This window comes from Camelus dromedarius, chromosome 25 (assembly GCF_036321535.1).
Source record: "Camelus dromedarius isolate mCamDro1 chromosome 25, mCamDro1.pat, whole genome shotgun sequence".
NCBI classification, from domain to species: Eukaryota; Metazoa; Chordata; class Mammalia; order Artiodactyla; family Camelidae; genus Camelus; species Camelus dromedarius.
In genome coordinates, this window is record NC_087460.1 from 18,914,692 (window position 1) to 18,941,811 (window position 27,120).

General features: G+C 42.4%; 1 protein-coding gene and 1 non-coding gene across 5 annotated transcripts in view; one reads left to right on the forward strand and one right to left on the reverse strand.

The window, feature by feature from the left end:
* Positions 1-27,120, reverse strand: part of TMTC1 (transmembrane O-mannosyltransferase targeting cadherins 1) — a 239,030-nt gene that overhangs the window by 26,918 nt on the left and 184,992 nt on the right. For all 4 annotated transcript variants that reach the window (XM_064479164.1, XM_031443862.2, XM_064479165.1 and 1 more), the window contains 2 exons: positions 25,841-25,984; positions 8,103-8,211 (listed from right to left, as the gene is read on the reverse strand). In XM_064479164.1, the coding sequence (XP_064335234.1) occupies positions 8,103-8,211; positions 25,841-25,984 (253 nt within the window). The remainder of the gene's footprint in view (positions 1-8,102; positions 8,212-25,840; positions 25,985-27,120) is intronic.
* Positions 4,944-5,049, forward strand: LOC116150416 (U6 spliceosomal RNA). The gene has a single exon (XR_004134176.1). It is a non-coding gene; the product is annotated as a U6 spliceosomal RNA (small nuclear RNA).

Below are 27,120 nucleotides of genomic sequence, written 5' to 3' on the forward strand. Positions count from 1 at the left end.
ATTATTTGCAAAAGCCAAGACATGGAAACAACCTAAGTGTCCACTGATGAATGAATGAATAAAACGTGATATACACATATGCAAACATACACACACAAACACTCACACACAGAGTGGAGTATTATGCAGCCATTAAAAATGAAATCTTGCCATTTGCAACAACACAGATGGACCTTAAAGAGGTTATGCTAAGTGAAATAAGTCAGACAGGGGAAGACAAATACTGTATGATCTCACTTAAATCCACCCCCACCTTCGCCAAAAAACAAAAACAAAAACAAAAAACACCAAGATCATAGAGACAGAGAATACACTGACCAAGACAGTGGGTAGGGGGTGAGTAAAATCTGTGAAGGGGATCAAAAGATACAAACTTTCAGGTATAAGATAAATAAGTCTGGGGATGTTTTGTGTAGCACGGTGACTATAGGTAATAATATTGCATTTCATATGAGTGTAAATCTTAGAAGTTCTCATCATAAGAATTATAGCTCTGTATGGTGTTGGACTTATTGTGATAGTCATTCTGCAGTATATACAAATATCAAATCCTTATGTTGTATGCCTGAAACCAAGATAATGTTATATGTCAATTATACCTCAATTAAAAAAATTAAGTATATTAAAAAGACCTCAGGATATTTTTTAAAAAATGGTAACACTTGTTGTTTCCAGATATGATGGGTAAAAGACATATTTTATTTTCTTTTTTTAATTTTTCCATTCTCTCCATTATATGTTCATATTACTTGTGTAACTGAGAAGAAACGTCGCAGCTGATTTCGCTTCCTCTCGTCCTAAAATCTTTCCTCTCTTTCAGTCCTCACGTGCAGACAGTTCTTAAGTGCAGGAGGCCTCTTCTTCCACAGAAGAGTCTATCCATCCCACGCTGTCTGCCCGAAACAAGGCTCTCGACCACTCATGCCCCGAATGCATTTAGAAGCTTCCTCCAAAATACTCCCCGTATTTCCACAAGATTTTCTTCCTCACATGTTTTAAAACTCTTTCCCCAGACGCTTACCTTTGTCTCCCATTTTCTATCAATTTCAAACTTGTGCTCCACCGTGGCCCTCCATAGTCTCCACCAGGTAATGTGTTTTCGATTTATTGACCCACTTTTCAAATGTTCCCTTCTCCAATCCTCTACTGTGTCCAAACAGATTTACTTGCTACCTTCAAGTTGCAGCAGAGCAAGGAGCACAGTATTTGTTGCAGGCGAAGTCTAGCTAGGAAGGGTTACGACACTCCTGGTTTTACTGGTGGTGAGGCAGAGACATGCGCAGTCAGCAGTGCGCTGGCAGCAGGGGCAGGGCCGGTCGAACGGACCTTGCTTCCTTGTTTTGATAGACTCACAACCTTAGATCCGGGGAAGGATCTCAGCAGGTGTCTGACAAAGTGTCTCAGAACACCCTTGTAGACAAGACTGGGAGAGGTAAGTTAGATGATAATATAATTCACTCAGTTAATCAAAAGTTAAATAACTGTATGTAGAATCTTGGGTAAAATGGAGGCCAACCTCAAGAAAGATTCTGTAGTCACAATGCAGAGCTTCCCACCCGCGACTGTCCTTGCAACTTGAACATCAAAACATAAAGTAACTAGAAGCTATTCATATTCATCTGCCAATTGAAATATCTAGGAAAGGAAGCTGATACAACGAATGGTAGAAAAAAAGACTAAGAAATCTTAGAACACTTGAAATTTCAGGCTGATATAAAGAAGCTGAAATTAAACACAAAGATGAATCCTTTTTACCCAGGTTTATAAAACTTGCCTGCAAACTGGGTGAGACCTGGATGAAACAGCATTCACATTTTTTTAGGGATTTCGATCTGAGCCGAAGTGTCACGTGGATGCTAAGCAGGGAAAATCATTCATTTAAGGGTGTCATGTAATCGAAACACAGAGTCTCAAGCCAGGGAAGTATTTCTGTTCTACCTGAAGTTACTGAACTGCAATTCAAGAAGCCAGTTCCATTGGGAGCCATATTCTGTCATAGCCTATGAAAGCACATGACCAGAAGGAACGTACTTGGAAACCAGGGTAAATGAGAAGCAAGTTGAAGGAAACAAGTTTAGCGTAGAAAAGAGGTGTTTAGAAGAGTAACAAGAGAGTTGTGCTCAGACACTGTGCTCTAAAAGCTCTCTGTTGGGCCCGGTCCAGCGAGAGCGAATGACTGGACTGTTGATTTCAGCTCAGAATAGGAAAGCGTTTCCTAACGGTAGACTGGCCCACGACCACAGCAAGTGTGGGCCGTGCACAGATGGTGGCACTGGAAGATGACCCGCCAAGTGGACGGAGGGTTTCACAAGTATATTACAGACTAACCAAGGTTTGCAAACATTGCCTTCATACACTCGGGGTGTTTGAAATTCTGGAAAGCTGTTAAATAAGGTTGTGCCACCAAGAAATAAATTCATTTGATACTGAAGGATGTGAAGCTAGCTGGGTTTTTCTCTGACAGTCTCTCTGTGCCTTTCTTGTGCACTGGAAGCATTCTTTTATTAAAGAATTCAAAATGTTGAAAGTCAAAAGGGAAAGCGATCCTGAATGATGCCCAACAGCTGCATTCTCTCTCAGTGGTTAAAATCAATGCCCAAAGGGGCAGAAGAAAGAACCTTTCCTCTTTCAATTACATTCTTAGATTTCATAGTGTTTTCCATTAAAATATAGTCGAAAGACTGGCAAAAGTTGTGACCTTTGTATGTAGGAAAAGGTCACGGTTGTAGTCATCACTTGTTTTTCTTAAAAAGCGTTCATAACTTTGACTATGCGGCATGCGATAACTTTACATCAATTTGCCATTGTGTTTCTCAAAAATTAAATTTATCGTGTCATTGACTTTAAATAAGGCATCTGATATATCTTAAACTGGGGAAAAGTATACATGTGGCCCTTTTGAATCACATAGACTACATGTTTTATGGACATATATGTCTATAAAATTTGTTAATAGCAATAGAATGGACTACATAATAAATTTCAATCATCAAACATCTCCGACATTTAAAAAGAGTAACTTTTCATGAACTTGAAGTTCATCAATTTACAAAAGGAATACAATTTAAAATTTTTGGATTTTTATTAGGGTAAATTGCTTTTCATAATCTTAACATGTTAACACTTTATTTACATAGAAACGATAATTAAAGTGGAGTCAAGTTATTCATGAAAATATTCATTAGCGCTTGGTGTTAAAGAAGATAGTTTTAGATACTCTTAAAATGCTAGAGTCGTAAGATACAGTAAAGAGTGTTTAGAATATTTATCAATTTTCAGATTTGGAAACTGAGGCCCAGAGAGGCAAAGCACTCCTTACTCTAGTCTGTGCGGCTGGTTACTGTGAAGTAGGGTCTAGAACCAGGCTGCCCCATTCGTCGTCAGATGCCTTTAACAGCACAGCGGAAGGGAACTGATTCCCAAGGTAAATCACGTCCAGAGATGCTGTGCGAATGCCCGCCCACTTTACTTAGTGAAGTTCCCCTAAGGCCCTAGGGAAGGAGTAGACACGACAAAGACAACACAGCTTTTCTAAAGAAATAAACTTGAACAATTGTTTAAATAATAGTTCAGGATATTAATTCAAGAAATAAAAATATATCATTAGTTTGTGAGTTGATGTGTGTTCCCCCAAACGCCATAGGAGCTCCAAGGAAATCTAACACACTGTGAGATGGAGGGGGTAGATGCAAGGTGGGGGAGGAGGTGGAACCTGAACTGAATCTTGGAAAATGGGAAGGATTTAGAATGAGAGGAAGAAAAGGCAGCATTACAGGAAGACGGAACGGCGTGAACGCCTGCAGAGAGCTCCCCCAAAGCAACGCGCTGTGTCAAAACTGGGGTTGGGTAGGTGACACTGTCAATTACCTCCAGGCTAATTTTCATCAAGAAGAGCAATTAAATGCTTATTATCTGTCCCAGCAAGCTGTGAAAAAAAGACATGATTGGGAACTCTTTTTGTTTGTTTGGAAGTCTAACTTTCTTTTTTCTTTTTTTTTAATTGAAGTATAGTCAGTTACAATGTGTCAATTTCTGGTGTACAGCGTAATGATCCAGTCATGCATATATACATACACACACACACACACCCATATATACACATATATATATAACTTTTTAAAAAATTTATGGATGTATTTTTTTTAATTTTTTTATTTTGGCAGGGGGGTAGATATATATAAAACTCTTAATGCAATTCTGTATTTATTTATTTCCTTACTTATATCTTATTATTCCAGAGAGAAACTGAGGCAGCTTTCAAAAATATAGAACATAGATGGGGGAGGGCATAGCTCAGTGGTAGAGCGTGTGCTTAGCATGCATGAAGTCCTGGATTCAATCCCCAGCACCTCCATTTAAAGTAAATAAATAAACCTAATTATCTCCCCTCCAGAAAAAAAAATACAGAACATAATATGGAATAAAATCAATAATGAGGGAAAATTAATCACTAAGGAGGGAAAGCAGCACACACAGAAAAACAGACTATCTTGTCCGGGTGGTTTTTAGTCGGAGGTGGGGCCAAGGGGGACGGAACTGAGTTGACTTTTTTTTTTTAGCATTTGTAAGACTTTTCAATGCATTAGGTTAAAATGAAGCAAAAAAAAAAAAAAGTGTTATTCAGGAGAAGCCTTGCCATTTTAACACCGAGACATGAGAGAAATTTCTCCCTTGAGTCCTCCTACAGAAGCCACTGAAGGATGCAGTAGGTCTTGGCCTCACCCCTCCCCTGACCCTGTGGTCAGAAGGAGTAATTTCCCAGAGCTGTTCCTCACGCTGTCCCTCAGCGTCAGACAAGGACATCACACGGAGGCACAGTTCAGTTACGAAACAGCGTGGCTCACAGGCCCAGCCCTACTTTAAACATAAGAGTGAAATCTAGGACAGGTACTGGATTGGAGGGACTACACATTCTTCAGGTCACAGTGATTCACTTATTCACTCTGTACTTCAATCAACATAAATAAATAAATTGGAATCATAAAGAGAAGATTAGCCTGGCCCCTGCACAAGGATGACATGCAAATTTGTGAAGCATTCCATATTTTTAAACAATTTAAGTGTCCTTAAGCAGAAGAGTAGATAAAGATGTGCTATACACACACACACACACACACAATGAGATATTACTCAGCCATAAAAAATGAAATTCTGCCATTTGCAACAATATGGGTGGATCTGGAAGGTATTATGCTTAGTGAAATAAGCCAGAGAAAGACAAATACTCTATGTTATCACTTTTATGTGGAATTTAAAAAATAAAGGAAAGGAATGCATATAATAAAACAGAAACAGACTCACAGAGATAGAGAACAAACTGGTGGTTACCAGCGGGGAGAGGGAAGTGGGAAGGAGAAGACAGGGGTAGGGGATTAAGAAGTACAAACTACTATGTATACAATTGGTAAGCAATAAGGATATATTGTATGGCACAGAGAAATATAGCCATTATTTTGCAATAACTTTAAATGAAGCATAATCTATAAAAGTATTGAATCACTAAGTTATACACCTGTAATTAATATTGTAAATCAATTATATTTGAATTAAAAAATTTTTTTCCAATAAAAAATTGATTGATTGCATACACCGTGACAGACATGGAGAAAAGGCCATGAGTAAAACAGGCAGCTATTCTCATGGAGACTGGCTCATGGAAATAGTCTAGTGGTGGGAGAAAGATCCCAGATAGATACATGTATGTTAGATGGTGATAAATACTGTGGGAAGGAATAAGCTGGGCAAGATGACAGAGAACATGGTGGGCAGTTGGAGGTAGCTATTCCGAAAGGGTGATCACAGTCCACCCTCCGATATGGAAATATTTGGGCAGAAACCAGCATGATATGTGGAAGGGAACTCTAAGGTGTCTGGGAGAACAGTGTTCCAGGTGAGGGCACAGTAAGTGCAAAGGCCCTGAGACACAAGCATGTGTCATTTGTCTGAGTAGCTGCAAGACATCCAGCCAGGCAGAGGCTGGGAGAGGGTCTTCTTATGAAAATGAAGGAGCCAGGATGAGATAAGAAAAGGGAATAATGATGGAATCAATCTTTTCTTCAGAAATCTCCCATTGTGTCTGCTTCAATGCAAGCCAAACACAACCATCATCATTTTAGCTTAAACACTGTGCTGAAACATGCATTAAAATCACCCACTCCAGTGGGGAGGGTACGGCTCAGTGGTAGAGGGCATGCCTAGTATGCACGAGGTCCTGGGTTCAATCTCCAGTACTGCCATTAAAAATAAATAAACATATAAACTGAGTTACACCCCTCAAAAATTTTAAATAAAATCTTCTCTTAAAAGAAAAAATCACCCACTACAGAATGTAAATTGGTGCAGCCACTAAGGGAAACAGTACGGAGGCATCTCAAAAAACTAAAAATAGAAGTACCATGTGACCCAGCAATTCCATTCCTGGGTATAATATGCAAAAATAAACCCCCAAAAAACACTATTTGGAAAAGATACATGCACCCCAGTGTTTATAGCAGCATTACTTACAATAGCCAAGATATGAAAGCAATCTAAGTGTCCGTCAACAGATGAATGGATAAAGAAGATATGGTATATATACATATAGTGGAATATTACTTGGCCATAAAAAGGAAAATTTGCCTTTTGCAGCAATATGGATAAACTTGGAGGGTGTTATGCTAAGTGAATTAAGTCAGACAGAGAAAGAAAAATACCGTATCATATTACATATTTGTGTAATCTGAAAAATACAACAAACTAAGGAATATAATAAAACAGAAGCAGACTGACAGATATTGAGAACAAATTAGTAGGGAGGAGGAAAGGGGAGGGGGTTGGAGGTACACACTATGAGGTATCAACTAAGCTACAAGGATATATTGTACAACACAGAGAATATATCCAGTGTTTTATAATAGCTATAAATAGAGTGTGGTTAACTCTTAGATGAGATTTTCAAAGACAATTTTGCACATAACTTACAAAGGCAAATCTCTTTTCCCAGGCCAGAGCATGTGGCATGGGGCAAATTAGGGGGTGCAGAAAGAAGCAGTTTTAAAGCAGTTGTAAGAAGTGAAAAACCTGCCTGAAACTGATGTGAGAAAATAAATATCTGTTTAAACATGGAAAAAAAACTGAATAACTATACTGTATACCTGTAACTTATATAATATTGCACAGCAATTATCAATTAAAAAAATAAACACCCACCACAGACATGAGCTTTTGTCTAAAGCCCACCCATACTCTGTGAAGACTATCAGAGCAAGACAACCAGGCTTAACATTTCTGACACTTAAATACCCATAGAATGTCCTGATTTTGTTTCCTGGTAAAACCTCCAAAGTTTTTCAAATGCAAATTGCACTCCAATGTACCTGACGCGCAGCATCCAATCATTCATTACTTTGAGCCAGTGCTGCAGAGCATCTTTCAATGGTGTTGAGTTTGAGTTCGACTTTAAAGCCAATCCGGCAATCGTGTGATAGCAGAATCTACAGTCTATCGAGGGCACTTTTGTGTGTCAACAAAACTGTATCATCAATTTAGAGAAGATAGCTTCTGTTTTCCCCAGAGCAGGGGGCATGCTTCTCGGACACTGAAAAGTGGGATCAGATCATTCAGACACAGCGAAAAGCAGGAGGGGACTCAAAATACCCTACTGTTTAACGAGAAATGTTCTCTCTTAGGAGCCTGTCCTACAAGACTCTGTGATCTTCTAACAGGCATTAAGACATGAGGTCTATAAGATAGCTGGTAATTGGTTCCATATTGAGTTCAGAGATCTCAGTCCATCAGTAATTCCCCAGAAATATATGATAAGTAAATAGAAATAAAACCAGCAAATATCATGAATTGTTCTTGACAGATTTTTGACCCAAAGTGATAGGGAATGTATCAATGCCCTACAATTGACCATTCTATCTAAACGCCACCTACAGACACAGAACACACTACAGTGAGAAAGCTGGTTTGGTAATTTCTGTCAAGAAAACTGACATAGAGATTAGTTGTGCAATATGAACTCACAAATTAAATGATCAGTACAAAAATCTGTGTAATTTAATTTATACATTCAACAGCAAAATTAAAAAAAAAAAGTGAAACTGAACATAAACAATTACCTGCTCTGCCAATAATGAAGCTAAACTTGAATACGCATCTGCAAACTCGGGACCATATTTAATGGAATCCTTCAGTAAGGTGATCGCCTCTTCCTTTTTCTCCTGAGACCTAGAGATGGTAAGAGGGGAAAAAAAAGAACATCTTTTAATAAAACTTGATTTAAACCCTCTGATGAGACTTTAAAATCTCATTTCTTTCAGCAAAGATTAACTGATTCACTCTGGATTTTACTGCAAATGAATTGAACTCGACTTTCTCAAGGTGCTAACAAGTTTCTGTCTCTGAATTCTCCCTGGAAACAGACATTAAGCTGGAAATGATACTGATTTTCCTACCTTCCGTTTCCTGCTGTGCACTTTTTGAAAGTGTACAACCTTTGTTACCAGAAAGTTTGACCTTCAGGGGGAGCGGTTTTGGGTGCATGACCTGAGTGGCAGAGGATGGTTTCAGCTCCCAGAGAACCTGGGGGCTGGGCTCCTAACGAGGGCTGAGCCACCTACCAGAGACAAGCCAGCCCAAGCTGCCCACGCCAATCTTTGTTTTCATACCTAAGAGAGAGACACCTTTTATACATAATTTGTGAAATTAGAAGGTACTGTGACTGTTGGCTGGCCAAGAACGGTCCGCTATTTTATTGTCATGTTTTTACTGAAAATCGGGGCTGGTGGTCTTCATGTTAGTCTTCTCCCAGCGGTTACAGCTTTGATTCAAAGAGGACTCAAGACCCAAAAGTTATCACCATTATTCTGGGTGGAAGTTCTCTTTCTGTAAGCCGCTTGGGGAAACACTGAGTCATTAGCCTGATGTCAATATCTCTGAAGCCAAAAATACACACTGGCCATGATCAGCTTTGCCACCAATACAATTTCACAAACACTGACCACCTGCTAAATGCTAGACATTGTAATTGGCAAAAGAAGTGGAATGAAAAGCAGAACCCCTGGAATTACAGAGGGCACTCAGCCTAAGGGTCCCCAACTTTACCGGTTGCCCCTACTGAATTGTGTGCCCATGTTTTCACTATGCAGGGTCAACAGTAACACTGTAAAAAGATTCTCAGGTAGCTTGTACACACACTGAGGTTCCAGCAGCGCTGCTGCATGACTTATCAAAGGCAGCCAAGAGTAGCTCCTGCTACAAAACCCCTACGTAGGGCTTCAGTCTCTGTAGGATGAAGATTTATAGGGGAAAACGAGTAACTGACCCCACAAGTCTGACTTCCAAGAGCTAGAAGCAGCATGTTGCAAGGCAGTGTTACCCAGGAGACAGTCTCAGACCTTGGGGAAAAGATCATGTTTGCGGCATAGACATTGCATTTACTACTATTCAACTTAGCAAATATGCAAACATCATTGTGTATTATGTGTTAGAGCTATTTCCCAAGGGAGGCGGCTGTCCGGGCTATCCTCTCCTTATTGGGGTCTAGCGAACTCCTACTTGGGTCCTCCTGTGGTGCCCAGTCCCACCCTGGATATCAAGGTGTGACACCCGTGTCCCTAAGTGGACACTCTTTGGGATGTGGCTTCAAAGTTGTATGGTTATAAGAAATTTGCATCACAGAAATTTGCTGCTTTCTTGTTGACTCATTCATTTGGTTGACAAACATTTAAAGAGCTTCTGTAAGACTCTATGGGGGTCCACTATGTTTACAAACTCTTGGGTTTCTATTCTAAAATATACATCTAAGTAATTCTTCCATGGGCACATGTTTTTAAATGAAAACTTGTTTTTTAACCCTGGGAATTTGACTATTGATTTCATGAACTCAGAACTCTTCCTCCAAGGATTCTGTAACATTAATTTGGAAACTTTCCCAAAATCCAAAGGAAGATGCGGACTTAGGAAATAAAGGCAGAAAATTAAGTCCCTCGGGACATAATTTAGCTTGGCTATGCTTCAAAAATCAGCAGAGAAAAAGCCACAACAATTTGATGGTTAAAGATTTAACGATTTTCATTTGTTATGACTCACATCAGTCAGAACGACAACTTAACCTTTCGTATATGAACTCGGTGAGATTAATCACCACTTACTTCAGCCTATGAATCTAAATATTGGAGGTCGTCCATTAATATTCACGTGACACAATGGAAAAGCTAGCATCAAATTTATTCGCAGGGAACTCGAATCCTTTATGAAAGCATGTTCCTCTACCACGCCTCTACTGACCGATACACTTTTAGAAAGACATCCCATCATGTAATTTCATGTGGTGTGTAAGTATTACAAGATGCAAAGACTGAGGCAGGTGAGAATTCCCTCTTGGTTCTGTACTCCTGGGTGACTCTGCTTTTCCCTGGGAGCCTTTGGAAGTCATTAGACACCAGCAGGGGTCAGACACATGCCACCTTAACAGAGATTTTAAAATGTTTTTTTTTAAGAAAGCCCAAGAAATGGCCAAGTGGTAATTTTGTTGCTGTTGTTTATGGTTCTAAAAGGGAGATGAACAGTAGGGAAGATATATTTCCTCTGTCATCTCCTCTTTTGCTCACCCTTTGGTAGGAGTTAATGAAATAGGTGTGGTTTTGACATAATAACTTATAGCAAATAACTACCTGAATGGAACCTTCCTTGGTCATTTAGTAACACAATGCCCACATGAGAACTGAGGTTCATTTCAACCTGTTTCTGAATTCAGTAGCATGCTTTTCGTATCTACATCGTGGCCCAAGTTTCTTCACTAATTATCCCGTATTAAAAAGCAGAGGCAATATGCCTACCATTCTATTGGATTACTATACCCGGATCGCATCTGACTCAGCTTTGCTTGACAAGACCTTAGTTCAACCCTGTTTCTAGTTCCCTCTTTCTTCTCCTTCTACTATACATAGACAAGTAAAAGACATCCTTTCCAGAGCATTGCTTTCAACACACTTTCTTATATAAAAATCGTCATGAATGCCCTATTGCCTACAGATAGACTCTTAGTTTAAAACCCTTTACAATATGGTTCTGACCAATGTTCCAAGCATACCCAGGTACCCACCAGTCCAGCCAGACTGAGTGCCTTTTGGCATCTATTCTATGGAACCTAAGATATCACCTACCTCACTGTCTCTCTACCCTCTCTGTATGTTAAGATCACTTGGGGGTGCTTCTGAAAAGGCCTTAGAGTTCTGAAGTTGGGCTTCTTAACAAGGAAGCGCTCCGCAGGAATACGCCCACCAACCTGATGTGAGGATTAGGGATACAACCAACCTCCTTGGTTTATACTAGTGGAAACTGAGACGCAGGGGCCTCAGAGATTTGCCCTGGTCCCATGCAAAGAGGAAGCCTGCCTTCCAGGTCCTGCGCCCCTCAGCCTGGCATTCCCACCAAGCCATTTCCCAGACGGCTCTTCCCTGCCTCCCCACTCGGCCTCTGGGAGGCCTTCCCTGACTCGCCCAGCTCAGCACGGCCCCATTACCAGCACTCCTAAACACGTAACATAATCAGAAACCGTAGAGATGCCACCTTTCCTAAGTTTGGGGGCTGCTTTTTGAGTCCCTACTAAGAAGAAAGATGTAGGGGAATGGCTGTTAGAAGCCCTGTTCTGGCCTCCAAGGGTGCAGCTGCCCTGTGTTCCCCAGCTCCACAGTCTGAAGGGTAACTGGGCTGGACTGACTCTGTTTCCCCAGGGCCCTGGCCCAGCACCAGAAGGAGCCCCACTTCTGCCTCCAGCGGAGGGTGCGAGTCTGCCTGCCGGTGACCACGCCACACAGGCAAGGTTTAAAAGCTTCATATTTCACAGTGGCTGTTTGCTGACCACTTACTCTGTGCTAAAGACAGAGTCAGTGAATCCTTGGCATTATTTAATTCCCAATAAGCATTACGAATGACGCATAATTATCTACGTTTTAAAGATGGAGAAAACACTACTTGCAACCACCATCCCAGTAAAAAATCAAAAACGGAGATTTGGAGAGCTCACGTGGTTTGCCCCCAGCACACAGCTGCCGTAACACCGGGATTCAAATTTGGAACTTCAAAGTTAGCGCATTCCGTCAATGGGCCACAGCTGGCGTTTCTGCACCTGCCCTGTGAAACGTTACTCCCTCTGTCTGTGACCATCACTTGGTGGTAAGCTCCTTCATGGGCGGGGACCCACGTCTTATTAATCTTACTTCTTTTACCCTACAGACTAGCACAGTGATCTGCACAACAGAAGTTCAATAATTGCTAAGTTATTTTTAAAAACCATGGTTTTACTATTTTTCTTCATTCCTAGACCTTTGTCAATCTCCTTAAATAAGTTTTATAATCTCCTTAAATATGCTTTTTTTAAAAGAACAGAGGAGAATGATATAATTATCCATTTTTATCTTTTTCTACAGCTCTTTAAATATTACAGAAGTGATCCTAGGGAGAGAGAGGCAACCTCTCTAAGCCTTAGAGTCATGAGAAAGTTACAAGCGTAGGTCTCATTTATTGAGCATTTCTTATTTACCAGGCACGGCTAAGCAGTTTCTTTACCTTAACTCTGCACAGTAGCTAAAAGCATCCAGAATCCAGAGTGACTGGATCTGACTCTGCTGTTCACTAGCTGTGTTCCTTGGGGACATTACCTGACCTCCCTGTGTCTCTGGCACACAGTAGGTATGTTTTGGTTCATTAGCTCATTTAAGGTTTCTAAAATCACCCATTAAAACCTACAGCCCCTCCCCTTTAAAAATTAATTTCTAAAATCAAGGAGAATGTGGTGTTTTGGAAATTCCTTCCAAAGTAACGTACTTCCACGTGTCAAACTATTCGTCAGAAACTGAAGGTAGACATTTCAGTGATTCCTCCTGTGTCTAGTCTGATACCATAATGGGCTTTTAGAGTAATAATCAGCATTAAATACACAAATGAATAGCATTGCACTACATGTAAAATAACAGGAACAGAGGCCAAACCCCTGGAAACCTGAGTCTAAGGCAAGGTTGAGGGGACCTAAATGCAGACAGACAGCTCAACAACCACTCAGCTGACGTTGGAGCCGCACACAGGAGAGGGTCTTCATTCTGTAGGAGTGATCGCTGAAGGTGAATATTTAAGCAAGAAAGAATCGGGAGCAATTTTGAGCCGCTTTTATCAGCCAAGCCAGGAAATCTTCTTAGAAAACAAAGCTTTAAGCAGTTATTTCCATGTGAAAAGGAATAACAAGAGAGGCAGAAAATTTCAGACAGACATTACCAAATTCTTAATGATGGGAATTAGCCAGGCGCTCTGACAGTGCAGATCACCCCTGGGCCAGCATTAGACAGTATTCAAACCTCCTAATGCACCCATTTTGGCTCTAGAATCGGCACTTGAGGGAAATCGGATGCCTATTATCAGTGCCAGCCCCATCTATGTGGGAATACTCTGTCCGCCGTTTAGACGGAATTGACAAGTCAATTCAAAAGCGGGTAAGTCTGAAGACAACATTTTCCTCTGAATCCACCAAGCACGTTATACAGGTAGCCACGCCCACAGGTGGTTTTTCTGAATTCCATACAGAAAGTTTGAAGTAAGGATCTCACAACCGGTGAACAAATGGACCAAATGAAACCTCGGTGCATCCCCCGTCCCATCAGGCAGGGGCACGCCTCGTCACAGACAGGATCACCGAATCCTCCGGAAACGCATGTCACCCTAAGGACACTGAGAACAGTCAGAGCTTCTGTTAAGGGTTCAGCTGGCACTGATGGGAGCCCCGGGTGGGTGGGAGAAGCAGGGAGTAAAATTGCTCCCGGTTATACGAAGGAAAAATATTGGCAGTCATATCAGTCAACAAAGGATGCTGCAGCCATCAAGTCATCAGCCGTTACTGCCACCCCAGCAGTGAGTGGGGGGAACTCAGGATGCAGACAAGCAGGCAGCCCGGCCTCTGCCGCCACCCCCAGTGGTGCCTCCTGAGGGGACTCAGGATGGGAAAGAACAGGACACTGGCCCTAGAGAGCCAGGTGCACATCAAAGGAATGATTTCAATGAGCCCAGGCCTTTGCACCTTCCCCTACAACAAAAGTGTTTAATTCCTTAACCTGAGATACCCGGTTTTCTTTAACTAACAGTAACCTTTTGATGTTCTGACTACCTTTGCTGTAAAAACTCCTACATATCCTGGCTCCTCCGGTGCCTCGTTGGAGCCATCTGAGGGGCTGTCATCCCGGGCTCGAGTCCTCAGAAATGGCCACCAATAAAACCTAACTCTCACCTTGTAGGCTGTGCATTTCACTTCTGTGGACAGTGAGGTATGTTAATTGCCTCTGCATCTTCTGAGTGGCTTCATCTGCCAAAGAGTCATCAGCTGATGATGGATAAGCCTTCATGACCTAAAACATCTTGTTCTCAAATCTGAGTGTTTAAGAATCCTTCAGTGTTTGGTCACATGTAGGATCCAGACCTCACAAGGCTGAGCAGGTCTGGGGTAGGGCCCAGGAATCATTGTTCTGAATAAGCCCCTATAGTAACAGGTGATTCTGTCGAGGGTGGTCTTCAGCCTATGCTTTTAGAAACTCTGCCCTGGTTACTGTGTGGGGTTTGCCTGCTCTATTGGTCCTGGTATGAGGCTAAATGTAAAAGGAAGGGGAAAAGAGACTTTCTGGGACAATCGGGGCCAAAGAGAAAGGTCACAGTAGCTGGTTGATTTGCCTGGATGAGCGATACTCTGGATGCCAGGTGACGCAGGGAGGCTGGAAAGGGGAGGTGCATGGATGGGGGACACTGTAGTTGGAAGAGGCAGTTTTCTCTCTCGTAGAAGCTCTGTTGCAAAATGTCCTCTATTGTGCATCCAAGTCTTAGCTCCCGTGTCATCCACATAGGCTTCATAACAGAAATAAACAACTCCTAACATTCTGCGAGCAAAACTCCACTCCCTTAAGTCTCTCCCAGGAATTTCCAAAATTCCTGAGAAGGGGTTCCTGGGACCAATAACATCATCCTCACTGGTTTCATAAGAGAAACATTAAGTAGAAATTAGATCTTGTTCATAATGTGTGAATTTTGCCGTTAAACGTTTGCAGTTTCACAGGGAATTCTCCCTTTGGTTAGACAGCAGTGGGACTGTTTCTCTTGCGCGTTAAGTAACAGCATTTACATCATCTCACAGTCCTGGCTCGATCTCAGCGACGGATACTTAGCACATCTTCTTTTAGTAATTAAGGATCTGTTAAGTTTGTCAGTTTAGAAAACTTTTTGGATTCCGGTGTAAAGTCTCGTGACACATTCATTTAAACTGAAAGCAGATGCTTGCTTTGAGAAAGTATTGACATTTTGCGAGAATTTAGGAAATGCAGTAACAGAAATAAATGGATCTGGCAATGCCTTTGGCAGCAGTAAAATTTCCTATTAACCACGGCGTGAACTTGGAGAGCCGGGCAGCTCTCTTAACTACCATTCCTTTGCTGTTGTTGGATTCAGAAATGACCTCTCACAAAGGGAAAAGATTGTGATGTTTGGGGGGGCGATGGGGGTGGGAGGTGCTGATAGACCGATATCAGCTCTTGTGAAAAACTGAACTGTAAATGTTGCTGTGAAAGTCTCTAAGACAACCCTGTCAGAGCGCACGTTTTCTCTGTGGCTCTAGAAAACTGTCTTTCCTAGTAGAAGGGAAAGAAGAAAATTGGATCCGACTCTGTGCAGCCTCTTTTATGTGCAAGTTTACTGGCAAGAGAAATCTAGTTTATGGGGGCTTCCTTTGTTTTTCTGCTTGACCCTTTATGGAAGCCACATAAGAGATCTGTCCAGAGGACAGACTCATACATGCGGTGGTAAAGGATGGAATTTGTTTTCAATTCAAAACTGAGACAGGAGGGGAAGGGGCAGGGCACAACCATTAAAAGAATGGCAGAGCGATCAGCACCAAGATGGCGGAAGATTCAACCCCCCCCAGACCTTGAGCTTCAATGTCCCACTGTAACACGACAGCTAAGTGACACTCCCACGGGTGCCATGACAGTTTCAAGGCTTATCGTAAAATGTCAAAACGTGGGCGATGACCCACTTTCTGGGGATCTCAGCCCCTTCCCCAAAGTAGCTGGAATAATCCACATTCTGCCCATGGGACGTGTATCTCCTAGACTGCGGCCTTTCTCTGGCCTTCTGAGACCGCCTGCACTCTGTCTACGGAGGGTCTATCTCCCTGAATAAATCTACCTTCACTCTGCCACCACTCACTCTTGAATTCTTTCCTGCGTGAAGCCAAGGACCCTCATGTGGCAGGGCAAGTCCCAGGGACCTGGCCAAGACCTGGGATACGGCCATCCCCTTTTGCCCCGTTTTCCTGTATGAAAGCCATACTCACTATAGTCAGAATTATGAGAGCAGAGCACCTGCAGTTACCACCTCTCCTGGCAGTGGGTTTGCAGAACCAGGGTCAGGTCACTGCAGCCTCTCTGGGAGCAGTCGGGGCGTCCGCCCTGCATTGAGTCCCCTCCTTCTCTTTTGATCCTTTGGCTCTTGAGGTCTTTATCTGCTCAATGAGGTACTGCCTTGAACCCCAGAAGCAGGACGCTTGCCCCATGATCTTTGCTCCTGCGTGTAGCACCCAGTTCTGCACCCCAAGTGCATAGAGGTGGGCTGGGGGGGTGGGGTGGGAAATGGTCTCAAGCCAACATCTCTTCAAAGCACACAAAATATTTATGCTAAGCTCTTCCATGATTTGAAGGCAAGCATAGAAATGATGTCCCCGGGTTGGGACCTGGAAGAGAAGGCTGCTGACAATAGCCTGGTTTAGCCAAGATTCATTTGCCCCATAGATAAAGGGTCATTTTGATGATACCATTGAATGCACATCCCTGGTTTTAGGCTCAGACAAACTGCTGTCCCAGTCCTGGCTCTGCCCTTTCCAGCTGTATGACTTGGGTTAGATGGTCCCCCTCCAGGAGCCTCAGTGGCTGAATCTGTGAACTGGGCACATTAATCTCTACCTGGTTCCCTAAAATGAGACAATGCATGCAAGAAGAAACTTCCAATGACTACCTGCATTGCCAGGATTCTTTTAATTGAACTGTACCTTTTTTAAGTGATAAGTCAAGAGTTGTTCCAAGTCATCCCCTAGCACAGAAGCTTAAAGGGACTAGATAACAAATGAGGCCAGAAAGATTATGAGAGGTAAAGGAGTGAGAAAATGATTTTCAGGACAGAGGAGACCACTGCAAACTTCTATCCCTGACAAAGCAGTCTGGCCTGTTTACTTATCCTCTCAGAAGTATTTATGCAAGGAAAGAAAATGATGACCTTCCAAAGCTGTCAAGAGAACAGAAACAAAACCAGGCGTTCTAGAAGCTTGCTTCCTGGGCAAAACTGTCTTCTGGCCTCAGGAATGTTTACTGCAGCCATCACAGCACAAGAAAGGATTGAAAAAAGGGACCCTTCCTTCTTCCTCGTAAACCACATAATGGATTTAAAACAACCCACACATGCTCAATTTATTAGTAATCACAGCATGACTGAGAAGAACTTTGGTGGGGGAGAGATACTTAGAAAAATATTTTAATGATTAGCAATCTGTTTATATGCAAATAACTCCCAAATCTTGAGGAAGAAGGTAAACATTCTCATCATTTCCCAGATAATTCAGTTTTGCGCAGACATGGAATATAAGATGATAAAATGCAAAAAAAATGATATTTTGATTTCTTCTTTTTTTTTTTTTGGTCTTTTTGTTTGTTTTAGGGGGTATGGAATTAGGTTTATTTACTTTATTATTATTTTTTTAACGGAGGTGCCGGCGATTGAACTCAGGACCTCGTGCATGCTAAGAAACAGTACTGTGGATGAACGCGAAGAGCGGTCACTTTACAACCTTTGGGATAGTCTCTGAAATGTCGTTTGCATGGTTCCATCTCCCATACAGTGACAAGGGGTGGGTTTGGCTGGGTGTCTGGGTCTGCACCATGTCGGGGAGCAGAAGAAGATGCGGAAGGAAGTGGCAAGATTATGGGACGTCCTGAATGTTCACACATTTGTGATGGATTATCAGTGAATTTCTCAGGTGCTCCTCAATTTACAGGGAGGGTGGCAGAAGAGAAGATGTTGGGAATGGAAAGGAAAAGGTGACAAATGTGTTGTAATACAAGAAGCTAAACAAACAACTTCAAAAAAAGCAGCAGGTGGGCAACAGGGGCACAGCCCTCACCGCAGAGAAATCAAGGGAAGTAGGGGCGAGAGAACCTTTGGAATTCCCAGCTGCTGTTCAGCGAGCAGCCCCAGCAGGGGTGAATGAACAGGGGGGAGGGGGCAGGGGGGAGAAGTGCCAAATGCTAACCGGTCCTCCTGCCAATTGTGCAGAGAAAGGAAGGAGCAAGGAGAAGCACTTGAGGGAGTGGCTGAACTGAGATGTTCCCCAGGGGAACTGGGGGCCTCGTGCTGAAGTTTCTGGAATGGGAAGAGTCTGAAGACCTTAGAGAGAGCCCATGATGATGGGCGGGGGGAGGGGGAGAAAGGGAATCCAGAACACATGCGGATTTGACATTGAAGACTACTAATAGTGAAAATATAGAAAAAGACTGACAACACCAGATGTCAGTGAGGATGCTAAGCAAATGGACCTCTCCCCAACACGGATGGCGTGAAAAGTGGTACAGTTACTCTGGAGAACTGTTTATTTGTCAGTTCTTAGGACATGAAAGATATATCTACCCACAATTCTCTTCCCAGACATTTACCCAAGAGAAATAAACACACAAGGACTGGGACATGAATAGTCACAGCATGAGTATTCACAGTAACTCAGACCTGTAAACAAACCAAGTATCTGCCCGCAGGAAAACGTCTAAACAAATGACAGCACATGTATACAACGGAAAACTATTCGGCAATTAAAAACACATGTGATGTGTAACAACTCGGATAAGACTCAAAAAATCAAGCTAAGGGGAAAAACATCCAGATGCCAAAAAGTACGTATTAAACGTGTACCTTTCTGGGCAGTTTTGTGACAGGCTAAACCTAGTTTGTGGTGAAAAAAATTAGAACGGTGATTGCCTCGGGAGGGAGAAACTTACTGGAAAGACATGAGGGATCTTCTGGGGGTGACAGCAGTGTTCTATATGTTATCTTGGGAGTAATTAAAAGAGTATATAAAATTGTCAAAACTCATTGTACTGAACATTAAAGACTGTATTTTCTGCGTACTAGTTATGCCTCGATTTTAAAAAAACACACGTAAACACGGGTGTGACTAGTGGGCTTATTAAGCAGGGAAGACAGTTCTTCCCGCCCTGGGAGAGCAAAGTGTGCGTCTACAAACACGGGGGGAACGTTACGGTAGGAAGAAGGGAGGCTGAAAACATTCACTTGAATCACTTGACTATTCTTAGTAAAACTAAAGGTGTGTGCGCCTTCTGGGTGTGTGCACCAGCACCGAGAAGCAGAACAAAGAATACATATATTAGGAAAACAGGAAATTTTGGGGAGATATTATAAGACCATGAGGGATGAATTTCTAACAGCTGGAACCCCTGATCCTCTTTTTTTCCAGAATGCTGTCTTCAGGGGTGGTAAGGGTCCCATTCAACTCAGATGTATATGTTCTTACCTCCAATACCTGGTGAGTATACTGGATGAGGGTCTAGGACATACCAACAGAGGTGGAATCTGAGTCTTGGAGTGGGAGTGGTGCAGTAAAAATAATATCAGATTACATATAAAAATAAAATTAGATATTACAGTGGTTCGCAGTCTCCCAATACTCAACCCCATCTAATACATCTTATACTTGAGTATTTAATTGGGGGAGAAGGTGATTAGGAAAAAATGCTTAAAATAGCTCCTAGGGTGGGGAAGGGGTGATAATGAAAAAAGTTGAGAATTGTTGGTCTGGAGAAAGCAAATGGTAGGCACTGGGGGTACCCTGAGTTGGGGTAAATGGCAGTCAGGGTGTGAGTCTAAGCTGATGTTACACATGTTAATAAAATAGAACAGCTACATTAGAGATGCGATTATAAATTATAAACATAAAAGTCAGAGAGAACAGATGCCAACAGTGGTCAAGCGCAGGGCCGCCAGGAGTGAGGGAGTGCATGGAGAAAAACACCTGTCATGGAAGAAAGACGTGGCGATGTTCAGTCTTACAAGAAGAGACTCGTGAGCGCAAAGAAGAGCCAGGAGGTGGCAGGCTGTTATCCCACGACCCCTTCAAAGGGGCAGGAGGAGTGACAGAGAAGGGGAAGGGAAGGGTGGGAAGAAATAATACATTAAAGCCAAAGAGGAACGTTTCAGAGTTCAGGCACCACAGAATGAAAAAGGTGTGCGTAATTAAAAAGCCCACGGAGTGGCTGTGTCTGTGAATGGCCAACACAGAGCAAAAATGGCAGGCTCTGGAGTGAAGGCAGCAGAGGACCCAGCTGATGGATGTAACTGGATGGATTCACTAAAGGAGGCGGCACAGGCTGGTGAGCAAGGCAAAGTCATTGCCCTGATGCTGGAGTCCCTGAGGACGATGGGAGGATGTACAAACGCCTGTGACACGGCCGTGATGAGGATGGGGATGGTGTCCAGGAGCTGCTGGACTGGGCTTCAAAAGAGCTAGAGGCAGAGAGCTGGAGAGAGACAGGTGTGAGCTGCCTGAAGACGAGAGGGGAGAAACTGCCATGGGGTTAGACTCCAGACAAGGAAGGCTGGAGGTAACCTAGCGGGATGGGTCACAGTGGAGGTGGGGACGGGGAGCAGGCTCTCACCCCAAGGACGACGCACAACCTGCCCCCAGGAAGCTGACCTCTACTGCTGTGGGAAGGACCTCAACAAGTTTTCCTTTACCCAATGGACCGGCATTTTGGATTCTCTGGGGTTTCAGGTAAAAGGCAGACTGGGGAGAACTACTATCTGAGCGTATGAACTTCCTTTTTGTGAAATAAAAGGTGATGTGGCAAGTGCCAAATCTATAAGAAAATGTATCCAAAGTGTTTAAATTTATTTCAAAGCTAACGGTTACCTTCCTTTCCTCATCCTTTTATTCTTTAGAAATTCCATTTTCTAAAGGATCAGACTAAAGAAAATCAAATGTACACTGTTCTCAAATTCATCTTCTACATAATTCAATTATTGGACGTCCTTTTTCACTTTCTTCTGAGTTTTGATGATAAGAGTTACTGTTGACACCCATATAACACCCACATCCTATTAGGTGAACGGAAGGCAGTTTTGGCAACAGGAGAGACAGTGTGATTCTTTGAGAGGTTCGTTTCATATGCTGCTTCAGTAACGAGCATGAGAAACCATCTCACCCAGGCAGTCACCGGAGGATTTTCCCCTGCCCTGAATTAAAGGATTCTATTATGTTCTCTGGAGCCATCAGGGATTGCGCTCTTTTCATCCATAAAGTGTTTATGCTAATCTTGCCTATTTTCTTTCACATTTTAGGTTCCACGCAGAGCCAACAGTAATTAATATAAATTAAGAATGCTGGTGTGGAAAGCTGTTCCTTATCAATCTGTCACACTGCACAGAATGATAGGAGATTAGCTTCATTGGCCAGTGAAATGGTTGTGAAAGAGGTCAGATATATTTGGATGACAGTCAGGGGACTGTGCTGCTGTCAACAGGTCAAAAGCTGTCTGTCACACGACTCCAAGAATTCAGATGCAGTTTGTCCTCAGTGCTCAAAGATTTCTGGAACGCTCTGACAGAATCACATTGTATTTAGATGTGATTTAGAGCTTCTGTCCTGGACAAAGACTCATATATCTCTCAAAGTCAAGGTCATTAATAAAGGTCTGTGCTGTCCAACATGGCAGCTGTAACCACACGTGGCCACTGAGTACCTGAAATATGACCAGTCCGAGGTGTGCTGTTTGTGCAAAACATATACTGGATTTCAAAGATTAATTGAATGTATATACAAATTGAATTGAATGTATATATTCAAAAAGAATGTATACTATCCTGTAATATTTTTACATGTTCAGTTCACAGAGAACGATAATTCAATTTCTTGGAATAACAGAATGGAAAAAAAATCTGAAAAGATTATGTGTATACATATGTATGTGTCTAACTGAATCACTTTGCTGTACACCTGAAACTAACATTGCAAATCAACTACACTTTAATAAAAATTTTTTTAAAGAAAATTAAAAATAAAATTAATTTTGACTGTATTAATTACATGTTAAATAAGAATATCTTGGATATATTGGGATTAAATAAAATATATTACTGAAATTAATTTCACCCTTTTATGTTTTAAAATACGGCTACTTGAAAAATTTAAATTATAGATTCTGGCTTTCATTACATTTCTGCGGGGCAGGGCTGCTCTGGGCTGTATCTGAAGTTCTGAGGTGAGGCACAAGGAGGCAGTAAAGTGTGGTGATTAAGGGCAAGGGCCCCTGGTCAGAAAATTTGAGGTTCAATTCCCACAACTTCCATTTCCTCACAAAGGGACCTTGGCACCGAACTTATCTTCTCCAAATCTTAGTTTTCTCACTGATAAAACAGGACTAGCGATGGTGCCTTCCACTCAGGGATGATTAAATCTCAACTGCTCTTGTCTAAGGAGATAACTTGCGTTCTTAGAATGAGCATGAGGTTCTAGGTGACAAAAAAGGACACACTTTCTAAAAGTTAGCTGCCATATGAGAAATAGATTGAGTATAAATCTTAAATAGTAAAGTGGATCAAATAAAACATACTTAAAATATTCTTATCCTCTTTCTGCCTTTGACCCATTTCTACTGAGCAGCAGAAATACCAGAAGGAAAACTCCGAGTTATCTCAATGTGGATTAGCTCTGCTGTTTTCTGGGTCACCTCTCTCTGCTACGAAAAGACATCATGTAAACCAACTTTACTGTTTCCCTGTGAGAGACAGGAAGGTCCTTCCTCCCCAAAGGCAATCACATGCCACTGAGGAGCTAAACATTAAGTAATGTTTGAACTGGAGAGCTGTTTGGGCAGAATGGGTGATGGACGGTGAATAGGACAGGCCGGGCACTCAATCCTAGGTCAGCCACAGCCTGAGCCAAGGTCACATGAAATCTCCAAGCCTTGGTCTTCTCATCTGCAAAATGGGGATGAGAGTGATAATGAATGCCTCTCACAAAAGCTTATTTTAAAGAATATATTAAATGATGGATATAAAAATCCCTTATCTGTAAACCGGAAAATATTACGTACATATTAGCTACTGTCATGACTTCATTCTACTGGATCGTAAGACTAATCTTCACAGATGGAGCCACTTGGTTCTGGTGTAATGTGAACAAGCAGAAGGTAAAAAGGGTGACTTTGTACACCGTCCTTAACCTCTCAGGACTTGGCCCTCTGGGAGAGCTTTATTTATTTAAAAAAAAAAAGATACTCAGAAAACTATAAAGTCCTATACAAATGCAAAGCATTGTTGGCTTGGATAATCATAAAGAGTTGATTTTACTGAAAAAGAGAGAAAAATCTTAGCTGAGTATCTGGGAGTCCCTCCGACTTCTCTGGAGCCATCAGGCACTTGTGCACTTTTCATCCATAAAGCATTTATGCTAATCTTGTCTATTTTCTTTCACATTTTAGGTTCCACGCAGAGCCAACAGTAATTAATATAAATTAAGAATGCTGGCGTAGAAAGCTGTTCCTTATCAATCCGTCACACTGCACAGAATGATAGGAGATTAGCTCTAATGGCCAGTGAAATGGTTATGAAAGAGGTCAAAACTAGTCATCACTATGCTCCAAAAAACATTTCCTTGTCCTCTTTAACTCACAGACACTAACTCATGATAACAGGCAGTGGCAATAATATGTGAACTGAAGAAAGGAAGGTTGGACTGCGCATCTCTCGCTCAGGTCTGGGCAAGATGAAATTGAAAAGAACCTCTGCCATCACTTCCCAGTAGAGCCACGCTCAGCACAGTGCGATCACCACAACTGCAGGATATCATTCTTAACTAGAGCTGTCGTTTTCATATTCAGGACATCAAAGCTGGCTTCTTTGTCAAAAAAAAAAAAAAAATTACTCATCAGCATTATTCTTGAAATCAGTACTCTATAATCCAGGTATCCCAAAAGACAGTGGTTAAGATTTATGTAGCCACTAAGTTACTTGGGCTGTAAGTTGGACATACACAGATGCAACAACGATTTTTACAAATGAGTCCTTGGAACGTCACATAAATAAGTAAGAGCTCATAAAAATAGTAGAGTAAGATCAAAGCATCCTATTGGCCTGTCAACCGTCACCTACATTAGCTAGAATTGATTTTCCCCAACGTCTATGATTTGTTATGATTTTTTTAAAGGAACTTACTGGTACTAAAGTGGCTTTTCTGTCACGGTGTGTACTCCTTCATTCTCAGTTGTATTTTCATCATTCTCATTTTGTGTCAAATTTTAACGATAAATTATCTAGTTTGAAAAATTAAGTTCATTTCCCATTTTGGCTGATTGATACTTTTATTTCTTTCATTTTAATTGTACTTTCTTTGTATTTTTTTATTTTTGTGTAATATTCCCTTGATTTTGTATTCCAGCATATGGATGAAACCATTCCTTTTTTTTTTTTAAGTATAGTCAGTTACAACGTGTCGATTTCTGGTGTACAGCATAATGTTTCCTGGGTACAGCCATTCTTAAATAAGACTTCAGATCCCAGGATTGGCGCCTATCACTTTATACGATGTTACATTATTCTGTGGTTACTTTACAACAGTGCTTCTGTTCAAATAGGATGAAATAACAACGTGCGTCAGCACGCACCCTGGGAAAAAGGACGAGTATCTATACGCCTGCGTAAAATTCAAGTAAAGAGGACGGTGAAGATGCACCCCACGGAGAGGCTGAGGCAATGAAGCCAGACCCGTTAGGGAGAGGATAAAAGAACAAAGCAAACCATTTAGCCCTAAGGCACCAAATGAACGATCCAGAAGTTCAGAGTCACGGAAACCAATTCCGTTAAGCGTGTGGACTGTCAGTCACCTAACACGCACAGATAAGTACATCACTGCTCTCTGATTCTAAACATTTGCACCTTTTTATCCCCACTTCTGTTGTTTTCAACCTGTTTTCTCAAGTGTAGAAAGTTACATTCCACAGCCACCACCACTTCCACTATGATTATCGCCACTGCTACCATTACATGCACCGTCACCAACGTGCCTAGGCTTTATGTTAACAAAAACATAAGATGCGGAAGTACCCCTTTGTCTTCAAGGACACTAACTTGCACTATCAACCTTTTCCCAGGGCCGTGAGGGAAGAGCAAACACCACTGATTACGGCTGGGAGGGCTTCCTATGAGCAAGAGCTAAACCATGACTAATTCCAAGCAAGCCTCGCTTGGATTCTTACCGACAGCACAAACTGGGCACTGCCTTTGGGCTGCGCTTTCAGAGCGCACTGCTTTTCCTAGACCGGTACTACTTTCCAAGGAATATTCATGAAATACTTGGGAAATGCCTACTAAAAATGATGGACTTTGGGAAATGCTGTATTCCGCGGTCCCTTCTTGAATATTTACAGGGCATTTAGCATGTTAAAGACTCTTGCAATAAAGGAAATATCTTTCTTAACTCAGCATTTCCTAAGTTTATTTGACCATGTAACCCATCCCTGCTCCCTCCCCTCTGCAGACAACCTAGGGACATCTCCCAGGACGAACACTTCCAGAGAGACGCAGTGGGAAATACTCTTTTTGACTGATAAAGGGTAGAATTTATTCAGATGAATACTACATGCTTCCAAAGCCTGAAAACCCTAACTAGGCTGCCCAGGAAGAGGGGACAACAGCACGAGCAAATAAGTGCTGAGAAGGAAAGGAGTTCTAGAAACGACAGGGTCCCCTGAGCAAAGGCACTCGTTGCACTTACTTAAGGAGATTCCCGAGGTTGAAGAGAGCCCGGTTGTGCTGCGGGTTGAGCTGGAGAGCCCTCTGATAGTACATCTTTGCCTCTGCCGTGTCTCTGGTCAGCGTTCCAAGGTTGTTCAGGGCACTTGCGTGGCGTGGATACAACCTGAAAAATTAGAAATATTAAGCCATGATTGTTCAGAAACTTCTCAACTGCTCACAATTTGCTTGTTCGTCACCCTCCCCAGCCCCAGGTATGCCACAACCAAAAATGATGCACTGAATTCTTCCTTTCTTTTAATGATATGTGTTGGGCCAACGGACGTCCTTCGGAGTCCAAGGACCCCATTCCTGGGCTCTCGGCTGCCTGACGTTCTTTGCCGGGGGTGCTTCCCCTAGCAAATGAACAGCCCTGGGTAACGCCTAACCGCACACTAGCTCAGGCTGGCCTGTTTCAGCCCACCTTACTAGAGTCATAGACCCCACCGCCCTTCAGGGACCCCAAATGTCCTACCTCACCTACAACCAATCAGAAACCTGCACACAAGCTGATCAGGCACCTTGTGACCCGACCTTATAAAACATCCCAATAACCGGCCCTCAGGGCTCACACAGGGACCTCTCGTCAGTGCGGCCCGCCGTGCCTATGACAGTGTACCCCTAACAAACTCCTTTCTACTCTTATACTTAACCTCTGGTAAATTCTTTAACCAACCAGTGTGTCACTGGCTCACCGACCGGCCACCCCGTTGTGCCCTGCAACAGTGTGCCTCTGTCAGACCTTAATGGTCAACTGTGCAGCCGCAGACGTGAAAATACAGCAGAAAAGCAACACCTGGGGTATAAGTAAATAACCCCAGATGGTGCAGAAATAAACAGCATGCAAATCTACCGGGGTTAAAAAAATCTTAGTCCTTTGGAGCCTACAATTACTTTCAACTTCCCTCGACAGAAAATCCCCATTGCCTCAGGCGCTCAGGTTCCGGCACGGTGGACAGCTGGCCAGTGCCCACTATTTACACAAGGTGCTGGGACTTCCTTGGATGAGGGAATCACCACGGATATGTTTGGATCGGAGCATCCGTAGAACCACCGTTACTGAGAAGGTGCTACAAATGTCTCCCCATAGAAATAAACTTTCTCCTCTAAATGGCTCTCATCCTTGACTCCCTTTTCCCATTTTATCTTATTTCCCCCTCCTGTAACCTGGCACCACCTGGCCTGATAGAGTCTCAGAATGAAAATCCTGACAAACACTTAAAACTTTAAAAATGCAGGGGGGAGGGTATAGCTCAGTGGTAG